The sequence below is a fragment of the Phalacrocorax carbo genome, chromosome 3 (assembly GCF_963921805.1).
Source record: "Phalacrocorax carbo chromosome 3, bPhaCar2.1, whole genome shotgun sequence".
In the NCBI taxonomy this organism is placed as follows: Eukaryota; Metazoa; Chordata; class Aves; order Suliformes; family Phalacrocoracidae; genus Phalacrocorax; species Phalacrocorax carbo.
The window spans coordinates 6,661,758-6,675,490 of NC_087515.1; the positions used below are offsets into that span (position 1 = coordinate 6,661,758).

A 13,733-nucleotide genomic window follows, 5' to 3' on the forward strand; every position below is an offset into this window, starting at 1 on the left:
TTTTGTGTTACAGTCCTTCATTAAGAAACATAGGGCAGTGGTAAATTAGGTTGAAATGTTCAAGTTTGTTTTACTGTAGTCAGCAACAGGATACACAAAGAGAGTCAGCAACAGACAGATATGCTCTCAGTGCTATGCCACATGGAAGTAAGTTTTATAAACTACAGTTTTACAATAACTGTAAAGACACATTGAAATTGGATTTTTGATTGATCACTGAAGTATCATAAGTGATATCATAGATCAGGATGTATTCTCAATTTTCTCCATTTATACAGAAAGCCTGGGAGACACCACTAGTAATGATCAAGAAATTATATCAGAAATCTCAGGTCTATTTCTACTGCAGTTAAGTGACTCCGTGATGCCTGGTTACACTATGTCACTTTCAGAGATGAAGTGCTTGCACTTTCTTAGGAGTTATAATCCACAATACTGGCAAACCACAGTCAATGGCACTGCATGCACACTGCCGTGAGGTACCGGCTGACCGCGTGGTGAGCAGGATCAATCCAAGAACTGAAATAACAATGGATATTTTGGATGTTTAATTTATTGCTCTAATAAACCTTTGTATTAGATTTACTTAGATTAATAGAAAGTGGAGTTTCATAAGAAAGCACTATGGCTTATTTGATAACACCTCAGTTTCCTTAGGAAATGCAATGTGCCACAACCAGCAGCAGTGAGATACTAGTATGATCAGAATTCTTAGGAATTCTGATGACTAAGGTACTTCAAAACAATATGCCAAATGAGTTGATTAACTTTCTGCATAAGTTTTTTAATACTACCTGTAAAGTTTCCAATAATAACTAAAAGTTATTCAGTAAATCTAAAAGAAATTATTTTTCATTAGTGTATTTTCATTCCATGTTTATCTTTTCTGTTCTTCAACTGTCTCCTTGTACTAAATATTAAAGCTTCACCCTGAAGCAAGGAGACAAAATGTGTTGTCTTTAAAGTTATATAGCAAGACAGTTGAGAAATCAATAGACACAGAATATCATTATTCAACACAATGGGGCAGGGGGGGAACCATTCCCCCCCCCAAAAAAAACCCCAACAACCCAAAACAAAAAGCAACAAACCCAAAAACCCCACAATAGCTGAAGCTATTTAATAAAGAGAGGGATGGCTAAAAAGAAGTCCAAGGAAGGCTATAACTATTACAGAGCAAACAGGCAAAAAAATTAATAACTGGTATTCACAATATGCTGAGACAGTTTTCATTTAAGTATAAATACCAACCTGCCTGCAAAGGCAATGCAGGAGGAAAGTCTCTATGAGGGGCATTACATGATGAGCATCTACCTGATACCTAGTACACCACCAGAGCTCAGACCAGGCTACTTCAGTGAGCAAGAAGGACAGGATGGGTAGAAAACTATAACCATTATACTAAATACATCCTCACAGGATGGGGGCATCAGAATTCTAGCATATCTAGCAATTCTTCACTGATAGGTATGAGGTGATGCTGCAGCACTGCATAAGGTGCAGACAAAAACACCTGGTTAAGAACATTCGCATTTCACAGGCAAAGGTGCTAAAGGAGACACTGCTAGCAAGCAAAGGATTCAGCTTGTGATCGCAAAACTTCAATATAACCATACAGCACAAGTGACCTGACTGGAACAGATACAGTTTTGGAGTTTGTTTTTGTTTGTTTTAATGTCACATGACAGGTACCTGGAAAGGACTTTTACCAGCATACATAGCAAAGAGATCATGAGCACCTGCTCAGGTTTTTCATGTTCCTCACCAAACAAGACAACACTTGCCATAAGAAAATGCTCCCACGGAGCATTTGGCAGGTGTGGAGGTGGCATGGCGGGTGTCACTGAACTAAAACTTCAGGAAACCCAAAGCTTTTAAGAAGGAATGTATGCTTTTTAAATATAACGGGAACTACAATACAGGTGATGAAGAAGCCAAATAAAACACTGCACCACTTTTTCTTCACCGTAAGATCCAATGCCTGAGGAGTACTCTTATGTCTCAAATGCGATAATCCACAATGTGCCAGAATGGACAATGGACACTCCTTATTCATTTTCCCAAAATGGACAAACCAGCTTTCTATGGAACTGTGCTAAAGGGGAAAGCTTAAGATCCTGCAAGCCTCTGAAAAGCATTTTCACTTTCTCAGAATCTCTACAAAATCAGTACAGAGTATACTATTATATATGAGTCAGGACTGTGCCCTTGTGGCCAAGAAGGCCAACAGAACCCTGGGCTGCATTAAAAGGAGTGTGGCCAGCAGGTTGAGAGAGGTTATCCTCCCCCTCTACTCTGCCCTAGTGAGACCACATTTGGAGTGCTGTGTCCAGTTTTGGGCCCCCGAGGTCAGGAAGGATATGGAACTGCTTGAGCAAGTCCAGCAGAGAGCTGCCAAGATGATCAGGGGACTGGAGCATCTCCCTTATGAGGAATGGCTGAGAGACTTGGGTTTGTTTAGCCTGGAGAAGAGAAGACTGAGGGGGGATCTCATCAATACTTAAAAATATCTAAATGGAGGGTGTCAGGATGATGGGACTAGGCTCTTTTCATTAGTGCCCAATGACAGGACAGGGGGCGACAGGCACAAACCAGAACACAGGATGTTCCAGCTAAACATGAGAAAAAAAACTTCTTTCCTGTGCAGGTGCCAGAGCAGTGGCACAGGCTGCCCAGGGAGGTTGTGGAGTCCCTTCCCTGGAGACATTCAAACCCCGCCTGGACACGGTCCTGTGCCCCCTGCTCTGGGCGTGCCTGCTCAAGCAGGGGGGTTGGACAAGATGATCTCCAGAGGTCCCTTCCAACCCCTACCATTCTGTGATTCTGTAAGATCTGTTAATAATCTCTGAACACTTATGGAATCTCTTAAATAATCAAGACGTTAGATGACAAGGTTTCCTAGATAATGATTTGAAGCAGGCATGTCATACTCTGTCAACTTTGCTTATTCAAAGTTAGACAACCATAGTGCTAGCAGGTCACTCTGCAGTCTCTAATGTCACAAATGTAAAAGAAATTGGCTTATATGTATGATAATGAAATCTAAAAAAGCAGCAACATTCTTTTTGCAACACATAAAATTCACACAGTATTACAGCCCAGCACTTGAAGAGAGAGTCTTTGTCAACTCTTTTACCTAGTGTCAGATTTAGTAAAGGAAAGGAAGGCTGTTTTCCAGTCTCTTCCATTTAAAGAAAAAAAAAAAAAGAAAAAATAAAGGAAAGTATCTCCTCTTCTTAGAAGAGAAGTAGAGAGGATTTGCATGTCAACTCCTACCTATATAGGATAGAAGCATACCTATATAGGATAGAAGCATTTATGTATCTACATAGATATATGTAGATATGAGATATATACAAGCATCTATAAATCTATAGGAGTGTGTGAAAATATAAATTTATATAGGATAGGAGCAATACTATATATGAAGGCTGCAGTGACATATGTAAGAGCTGCTTTTTTTTGTTTATTTGTTCTGGTTCATGGGTACCAGGACCACACGGATGGACTGGGGGCCACCAGTGAGAATTTTTCATGTCCTGTAAAGCACTGGAACAATCTGCAGATGAATAACAAAGTCCCGAGAGCAGGCCCACGGGTCCTGTTTGAGAAGAGATGCTGCTTGATAGCCGGGACGTTACAGGTACAAACTAATTAAGTGTTGCCTATGTTAACATGTTAAATGTTCCCAAATGTTAGAAAGACCTACTTTAATATTACAGTCTTGCTGATTTTTATCAGCTGTGTATCTATGCCCTTTACTAACTTGACTTGCCTCTTCCTCACTGCTGTTGTCCTCTTTTTCTTTCTCATCCTCTTCCTCTTCTTCAGCTTCACTGCTGGAGCTGTCTTCTTTCAATTCTGTTTTCCAGTTACTAGGAACAGTTCTGTTTTTACGGAATTCAAGGGCTTGGTCAAAAGCTGTAAAAGGACCAGCATTTGTTAGCACAGCAGGAAGTATCAGTTCAACCAAACATTTTAATCAAAAAACAGTATTAAGGGGCTGAGAGGTGGGGGAAAAGAGGGAAGGACTGCTAATTAACAATTCCACCCCCAAATTCAAAGAACCTCAACAACCACCCCATGTTGTCCATCCTTATTTGTCTTACCCAGCCAAATTGGCCTAGCATTCTTGGCACATCAAATTATTCAGAGCTATTATTAAGATTATTACTATGTTAGTGTCTATAGACACAAATAAGGACCTTCTGTATTAGGTCATATATAAAAATTTAATTGAGTGAACCTCTATTCTATTTTTTGGGTTGGTTTTTTTTTTTGGGGGGGTGGTGTTTTTTCATTATTTCCTCTAGATTTTCAGAAGAGTTCTCCTTCAATATAGTATGCCATAGGAAAAGATCCTGTATTTTAGCATTTTTTAAGACATGAACCAATCTACCATAAATTTGGTCTAATTTATGTAACAAAGTAAACACATACATGTTTTCTCATAAAGTTATCTTTACCTTGTTTTAGCAAAGCATCAGGCTTTGGTGAAGTTTCACTAATCTCCCGAACATCTTTTCTTGGCACAGAAACACTAGATAATTTAAAAAGTGTTAAAAAATATTTTAAAGCTAAATTAACAATATAATACAGAGCTATCACTAAGAGTATAACACTTACTAAACATACAGAAGAAGCATATCGAGTATATCTTGACATTTCTGTAGTGTTAGTCTGGTACAGTGTTAGTTAGTTAGTAGATTAAAAACAAAACTTCTGCATAAATTTGGTTAGACCATCCATATGCATTCGCTGCATGTTAAAGAAAGCATTCTTCTTCCGCTAACAGGCAGTTTCTGGAATCTCTCAAATACATACTACTTAATAAAAATCTCATGTTAACTACTCAACCACAAACAAAACCCTACCTTGCTTAAAACATAAATGAGTATCAGACTATTGAGTCCTAATTTCGGCTTTTCACAACATCAGTATAAATCGTCAGTATGAAATAAAAGACTTCCCAATTGAAAGAACAAAGCACTCCTTCATTTCTACTGTGCCTATATCCAAGGAAGCAAGTCTGAACTGCTGCTTTGGGGATGGGGGGGTACGTGCTTGTGCGTGCACATGCTTATCTGTGTTTCTCCAGTGACGTGCACTGATGCCTGAATAACTAACGGCAAAGCGATGGCCTAGACTTAGTTAGTAATTAAACCACAATCAAAACTGTTGAATATTTCAATATCCTTTCCGCAAAAGCATTCTGTTAAATTGAACCAAGCAGAATAATCATCTGCAACTTTTAAAATAAAAACTAAAACCTAGAAAAAAACCCTCTATTGTCATCTATCAAGCCCCTTCCCTGACGAACATGAGTTTAAGAACACAAAGATCCTTATTTCTACTGCAAATATTATACAGTCTGGTTTTCTAGGTTTCTCTATTTTCTTTCCTGCTTTGAGTAGTATTACAGCTCTTTTCAAAGAAAGTAACAATACACAGTTGTAGCCTAGACTGAGACAAACATAGCCTTACTATATCAAAAAAGAAAGATAATTTCTGTGTGTGCATGTAGTCTACGTGCATGTGGTGTACATGCATACATGCACACACCGCCACCCACCCCCTTCTGTAGCTGGATAAGCTTATGGCCATATCTCTGAAAAGCAGTGCTCTATTCCAACCAGAGCAGGAAAGAGTCTCAGGCCATGCTTGAAGTCACAAAATACTGCTTTGTTTGCCACCATTGTAACAATGAAGTTAAAACTAATACAGATAGGTTTATGCACCCCATTACTAATAATGACAAAGTTCAAGACTAATTTCATCACAATGTAGGGTGTTAACAGTCTTCTGAACATCAGAATAATCTTGGCAGAAACTTAACTGAGCTTACTGATATTATTAATACTTTACCCAACACATCTCATACTATGTTTGGCTTGACTGGTATAGCTTTTATTCAGTTATCAGCCTCTACATTCCTACTCACAATTTGCCATCCTTGAAAGAGCGAACGAGAATATTGTCTTTTTTCACTGCAATATCATCACTACAATCTGGACAAACGACCTGCAAAGATATTACAAATGGAAAGTTTAGAGAGAAGAAGGAAAAACAAGAGAGTAAGAGTATATACTAATGCTTCTCAAAAACCTTTTGGGCTCATTTCTCTTTAGTGACACTGAGATGAGAGCAACTGAGATCCCTCAAAAACACAGGAGTGATGACCTCCTGAGATTACTGAATGCATGAGTTCATGCTCGGTTCCTGGAGGGAACTGACAGCTGTTGCCAGAGATGTAAGTAAGACAGCATTCCGACAAAAGTTAAGTACCTTTCATGCCACTACAGCTTATTCTACTCCTCATCCTAAAAGGACAGAGCTTCCACCAAGTGCTGCTACCTGAGTTAAAGACCTCTTCTGAAAAACTTACAGAAATTGCAAGGATGCAATCACCCACAGTTTCAAAAACAAAGGCATACAGGATTTATGAAATGCAATTTTATAATGGAGGTTTCATAACTTATCTACCTAGAAGAAGAGCGTGCCTTAAGTACAAGTATTATGATAGGTTTTTTAATTCAAGAAGTAGACTAATCAAGTCTGCCACTTAAATAACTTTTAAAATTATAGCAAATACTTAATATGTTGTCTAAGTTGTGTTAAACTACTACATAAGTTGCTAATTAAAAAACTCCAGGAATTTAATAAAATATACATATTGTATTTCCAGAGTTATAGAACAGAAAACCAACCCCCTCCTTCACTCACTTCTCTCAAAATGTGTATATTTTCCAGAAAGTTAAGAAAGTTCTGGCTGCTGCAAAACCCCAAGGAGTAGCAAGTGACTGCATCCCTAATTCAGCCCTGGTAAATATCTCCCCTCTCTTACACCAACTGCTTTCAGTCCTACTTTTTCCACCAAACACACAAAGATAGTGCGTGACAAAAGTTTTTTTTCCTCCTTACATAGGTCACCAGCTATGTAGCATTTTAAAAAGTGAAAAGCTCCACCTGATTTGGAAACAGCTGCGTATCAGAGCATAGCCTAAATATGCTTCACAAGAAAAAAAACCCCAAAACTTAACAGCCTAAGTCTCCAAATTCAATGCATTCTACAGTCTCCAAAGAAATTACTTTACAAAACTACAACTTACTAACTGAAATGCAGTTTGAGATATAGTTTGCAAGTGTTTTAATATCAATGTAAACGACAGTGATTATCCTCCCCCTTTTGAAAGAGAGAGATGCAATCTCCTAGCTCTCTGAAGACTGAAAAAGGCCCTTCTAGCTTTAGGTATTGGTTTTCTAGAAGCATCAAGATCTTAGTAGTCAGAAACCTATTCAGAGGTTGGAAAGCAACTTATCACAACCTCATCTAGTGCCTTTACATCAAGCAAATTCACTTCAATTTTCCTGAATCAAGTTTTCTCAATTTCCTTGCAAAACAAACTCCACTGGAGTCACAGGAGGATGAGAGAGATGATCCTGTGTAAACTCAATTTTCTGAAAATGCTGCAAGCAGATTTCCTTACTGCACCTTCCAAAAGCCTTTAAGTACACATTAAAACTAAGCAATGCTGTAAGGCTTACTAAATCACACTCTTTGACATAAGGAGCAACTGCCAGGCCTGTTTACAATTACAGTTAGCTATTGCTCTCAACCCACCCCCAAAAACAACCCACAACAAACACCAAAAAAACCTACATGCTTGCAGGAATAAAACTATGTAGTCAGTCACCAAGTCTTCAGAATAATTTTTATCCAATTTAGACCTCTACAGTTTTACATTTATAAGTGACAGGCTATCTGGTTATAGGACTGATATCCTAAAGTCATCAGTTTCCACTACTAATCTTAACTGTTACTTGCTGTAAAGGTTTAAACTAATCCCTGAACTTCTTTTCACAAAATAAACTTACACAATGCCCTCTGCTTATACACAAAGCCTGTCTGTACACAATATCATTAATAACAAAAAAAATTCTGGGATACATATTTGTCAGAAATTCCAACCTGAATTTTCATTTCATTATTCACATAATTACAGTGAGCATAATGTAAAGTTAAAGAAAAATGTATCAGTAATAAGATAAAATTACGTTATTGATACAGTAGAGGTAACCTGCTTACAAGGTAAAAGAATTGAGAGGCATAGGTAAAAGGGAGGGGATTTTAAAAAAAAATATAAAAGGCTATTTGGGGCATAAATCTATTGTTTGGCACAACCTTTCAGGTTAAATGCAATATGGTGTTTATTTGCAGAGCTATAAACCTGATTACTAAAATAACAGTTAATCTAGGAGAAGCTATTTCGGAGTTAACAAGCTCCACCCTCACACTTTATCTCCCTACTGCTTCTCATTCATTGCAGGAAGCTTTCCACGAAGAATGAGCTATTCCAATCTCCAAATGAAAGCCAAAGAAATAACAGTGTGTATCTTTAGTATACCTTGGGAGAATAAACAACAGCTCAGTTAATCTTTAAGGTCTGACCCACAGCTATCCTCAGTAGCACTACATTAGTCACATGCAAGCCCAATACCTACCAGAGAGGCTGCCATGGAAACTGCTATCCGTCATGTGCATGACCAGAAGGACTAACCCAATAGTGTGACATAAAACAGCTCAAGCCAGTCTAACTGACCACTTCTCAGAGTGCAACTGTGAGGCAGGCAATATTGCATCAATCTTCGTGACAGCTTTCAGTAAAGGAACGGCTCAATTTTCTTGTCTATTACTGAAAACCTCTCTTAAAGCTATATGTCATTAACATGATACATCATTGCCATATACTCTGCCCTCTCCCTTGCTGTAAAAGAGACTTCCATGACTCATTCTCTTCCACCAACTTTTCCAAAAGAAAGCCTGCTGGAAAGCCTCTGGACTGCATTACACGACACAGGAAATGACAAGAAGAAAGTTGCAGCTGAGAGCTATTACACAGACTAAGAGGAGTTAAATGTTGCTGTACGCCATCTTTTCTAAAGCTGGGCACAAGTCTTCCTGAAATTAGATAAACATTTTAAGCCTTCATTGTGAGGGAGAAATTATTCAAATATTTTAGATTAATAACAAAAATTAAAAACCATGGTACTAGAAAGTACCACATATGGAAATACATTAATTTCCAAGTATATCACTAAATCTATATGCAATCCTTAAACTTACAATGACATTTAATTAAAAGCTTCTTTGTAAAAAGTGTCTTCAAAACAGCATAAAGGAAGACAGAAAAATTTTTGTACTAAAAGACTACAATGTTATTTTAAAGGAAATTTACTGGCAATTCTCTACTACCTACCACAACAACAAAGAAAAGACATTTGATTTTATTATCAAATGTTTTTATATTGAACCTAGAAAAATAGTATCTATGTAATCACTAAACTTCCCCTCTTTGCACTTCTTTGTACTGTCTTCCTTGATAAAACTCGGTAGTTCAAAAAAATGACATACAATAGCCTAGGAAAAAAGCCCTGAAATTTTACTTCAGTAGAACTAAATATACTGCTGAGCTAGAATTAGGTCAACAAGCTCTGACTGTTTGGGAAAAACTAAGCCATGCAGGCAATCACTTTCTGTAAACAAACATTTACATATATGATATTTCCTTTGACTATTATGATACAGTCCAATTTGAAGAAACATACTAAATTCTAATAACAATATATATAGATAAATCCTTCGAAAATTAAAAAACCCACATTTTTCTGTGCCTAGAAAATGAAACTACAAAATTAAAATACAGATGAAACTCTTACCAAGGCTGGAAACCATAGAGCTTTCTTTTTATCCACACTGAAGCAGTCCACACACACAACTTTTCCTAACAGCTCGTCACTTTGTTTCCTATCATCTTCATCTTCATCGCTGGAAGAGGATGAAGATTCTTCTTCAGGACTAAACAACAGAAAAAGACTTAAAACTCAACTATTCAAAACTTGTCTATTATAATTTCAGGAGGTCCAAAGCTAATTGTCAAAGCAGCGTAAAAAATAGTGACTTGAATTGCTTGTTAAATATTTTAGGATAAAAATTAATAGAAGTATATATAAGGACATTATAATAACAACTCAAACATCACTAAGTCAGAAATGCCCATCAACATGTAGTACATGCAAAAACCAAACAAAATACCACCACGCATCCATGTGGAGTAATAAAAACGCACTCTCAGGACATTCAAAATGAGTATTCTGCCCTAGTATTCTGCACTGTTCAAAAATACTGTTGCAGTTGTAGTTTTGGACTTACATTAAGCTTAACTGTTTTGGTTTTCCTCTTAATCTCTCTATGCTTTTACTTTAACAGCCATACGGGCTAAAAAGCTATTTTGAGAGAGGACAAATCTCTGAAGAAGCATCAGCTATGAAGATGAATAGCAAAGAGAAAAAGAAGTCTATTTACCCTGAAACAGTTCTTTAAAGATGTGCAGTGAAGCATTTCAATGACTGCTTCAATTTCACATTGAATGAAGTGGTAGAACATAAGTAGATGGGCAAAGGTGAAAAAACGTTTTGATTAAAAAGGGTTCTGGCTCATTGTTTTGACTGTTCCCATACAAAGTTGCACATGGTTTTAATGATATAGGGAGTCTAAATGTACAAAACTACTTCAACTAAAATTACCTGCAACCAATTTTAAAAAAAAACCAACCACCAACCCACACCAAACCACAACCCCAAAACCCCCAACACTCCTGGCTCTCTCTAGATACGTAACTTTTTCTACTAGTCACTTTGAAGGTTAGCTCTCAGAAAATACACAGCATGTTCAATGAGCACAACAAGCAGAATTTTAAAATCTATCTCCCATTTTTCACAAGACTACTTCTGAGCACAAAGTTCAATACTAACAGAAGACTCACAGTTAGCATTTGTCTAAAAGAAGACATCTAATTTACAGTCGGAGGTGAATTATTACATTTTCCTCACCCTGATTTTATGTTCCCCAACATCCTTTTTAAAAATAGTGATTTATTTTAAAATACAGTATTCAAGTCCTTCAGGCTGCTTTCTGGGGGTTGAGAATCTCTTGTGGGAAAAGAAAGAAGGCAAGGACTAGAAAGAAAGCCAGGACTATTTTAGACAGACTACAGTCTAGCTCAGTTATACCAGTATCTGTGCAATTTGTCTTTTTACTCAGTTCAGTTGGTATTAATCACAAGATAAAGATGAGTGTGTTGTTTCTGCCATAATAATGCCCTGTACATTTAGGGAAACAGAGAAAACAACCCAGTCACAGACACAAAGGATGCTGCAATCACATTCTCTGTGGTATTTCCCAGCTTTTTCCTTTAATACATCACAGATAAGTAAATCAATAATTGAGTTAATTTATAGTACCTCTATATTTACAGGGACATATTTATTTCAAGCTATCAAAAAGAGCATGAAAGGGTAATCCAAGCATGAAAACTCCGTTCCCACAGCCGCCACTACCACCACAAAACTTTAAAAACAAAACAAAAAAAACCCCAAACAGCCCCCCCCGCCCAAAAAAAACCCAAGCCACCCACAAACAACAAAGAAAAAGTCAGTGGAGTATCTAACACTTTTTTCAAGATCACATCTACCAAGAATTCTGGCACGTAGGAAATCAAGTCACTACTCTTGAACTTTGTTTTTCTATGATTAAGCTTTGCTGCAAAACATTATTCTGTTCACCTATTTCAAAAAGCACTTCAGAGACCTTGTAATGAGAAACCAAAGGTCTACATGAGGATTGTAATACCTTCTACAAAGACTTCGTATCAGCTGGACAAAGACTGCATTGTAATGGTTTTAGTTTGAGTCCAACACATTTATAATACTAAAATTCTACTTCTGAATATAGCTTAAAAACACATTTCCACTTCCTCTTTCTTTTTTTACTTAAATAACAAAAACAAGAAAAAACCTCCTGCCCCTATACAGTACTATTTCCAATACTGGTTACGTGAAGACTTGTTTTAGTTCTTTCATGCAACAACACACATCAAACTGAATTTCAGTCTGAGTGCTAAGCAACACTTTTCACATAGCTTCCTGTTTTTCTGAGTAAGAGAAGCCTGAACATACACTAATAAAACTCCACACTCAGTGAAAGCTTCAGAATCACATACAGATGGCATAGATATAAAGACGCTAAACTTACATATGATTGGATCTCCGTCCTCTGTTTGTTTTCTTTCCTATAACAGGAGTCCCAAAGTGTTCAGGATTTGTGAGTGGAAGCTGATCTAATGTCTGTTGAAATGGAAAAATATATATACATACACTTATACAAAACAGAGCATGCGTTATTCTCCAAACCGTAAATTTGTATAATCTGGTTAAAGTAATGTTTGTCAATAGAGAGACTGTCTTATTACAAAAGAAATACAGAAGTACAGCCGAGGCATCACTGCTTTAATTTTTAAAAGTAATATGTTTTGTTTTGGATTTTTTTCCAGCACTTTCTCCCCACCTCTGAATAATTAACTTTTGTCCAACACAGATAGACAATTCTTCCCAGAAATCCTGCCTTTGGACCATTGAAACACAGAGAATTAAGTATCAGGTATTCTGCTGACGTGGGAAAGCCCATCTCTACACGATGAATTTCAGCAGAGTCTGACTGTCCTATCACCAGACTAAACACCCAGTCATCTACTTATAAGTAAACAAAGGTGCTCTATGAAATGAAACTGCAAGATAACTCAGTAGCAGCAAACATAAGTTAATGGTATTTTTGTTAGCAATTCATAATCTGATATAGGAGAGGAAGATTCTGAAACAATATTGAAGAGGTTGCTCTATTGATAATTGAGAGGGTGCTACTTGACACAGTATCAGCATCAAAACAAAAAGAGAGGGAGCAAAAGAAAGAACTTTCTCCATTCAGGGAGAATGCTAAGACATCAACAGAAGGATTTATGGAAACGCAGTATCTTCTTTTTGTGGCTGCTGTTACCTGTTTAAATGATTTAAAGGTTCCTGGTACAGAGGCTTTTTTATATAGGCACTTGTTCTTTGAAAGACAGCATAAAGCCTTCCAAAGCAAACATGGTCCTCTGAATTACACTTCTGAGTCATATATGACTTTTTAAACATGAAACACCAGCAGGAATCTCAAAAGTATTCTGTGTCAGAGACTACGGGACAGAGAGACAATAAAACTGCCTTTTCAAATCTTGAGGTAAATGCATGATCACTTCTGAGTGTGACAGACACCCTAAAAGATCCCACACGCTTGGGAAGTCACACACAAAGCTAAAGCAACATGACACAAGACAATGTGGCACTGGTCTAATTACAAAAGAAAGTGGTGATGCACTTTTCCCTGAATAGCTATGCAATCATGAGGTAATTATCAGAAATGCACAACATGTGTTTCATTGAGGGCTGGTGACAATGAATTGTCTATTGGTGACTTCTGGCAAGACATCAAAAGCTAAGATACAGATGATGATAAAATAAACAGTAGGAGTCACCTGGAATGTAAAGTTTCTTTGAATTTGACAAAATAATCTGAAGTTACTCTTGTTCAGCCAAACAGGATGCAAAGAAATATATATAGACTAAAATTTTCAACCTGCTTACTACAAGGTAATACTCCTGAAACCTATTAAAATAGTATTTATGGAACAGAATTAATCTAGTTTTCAGGAGTGCTAATCATTAATAACAAAGAGTTAATTGAAGAAACAACACAATCTTTAAAATTATGGCATTTATATCTGAATCCAAATTTAGGCATCTAATTAAGGCCCTCTTCTCTAGATGCCTTTAATCCTGACTTAGGATTCTAGAAGGTA

The 13,733-nt window shown here is 37.0% G+C and overlaps 1 protein-coding gene across 4 annotated transcripts in view; it reads right to left on the reverse strand.

The window, feature by feature from the left end:
* Nucleotides 1-13,733, reverse strand: part of ARID4B (AT-rich interaction domain 4B) — a 91,757-nt gene that overhangs the window by 36,044 nt on the left and 41,980 nt on the right. For all 4 annotated transcript variants that reach the window (XM_064445725.1, XM_064445722.1, XM_064445723.1 and 1 more), the window contains exons 7-11: nt 12,092-12,183; nt 9,718-9,856; nt 5,942-6,021; nt 4,467-4,540; nt 3,776-3,921 (exon numbers count right to left, since the gene is read on the reverse strand). In XM_064445725.1, coding sequence (XP_064301795.1) covers nt 3,776-3,921; nt 4,467-4,540; nt 5,942-6,021; nt 9,718-9,856; nt 12,092-12,183 — 531 coding nt within the window. The remainder of the gene's footprint in view (nt 1-3,775; nt 3,922-4,466; nt 4,541-5,941; nt 6,022-9,717; nt 9,857-12,091; nt 12,184-13,733) is intronic.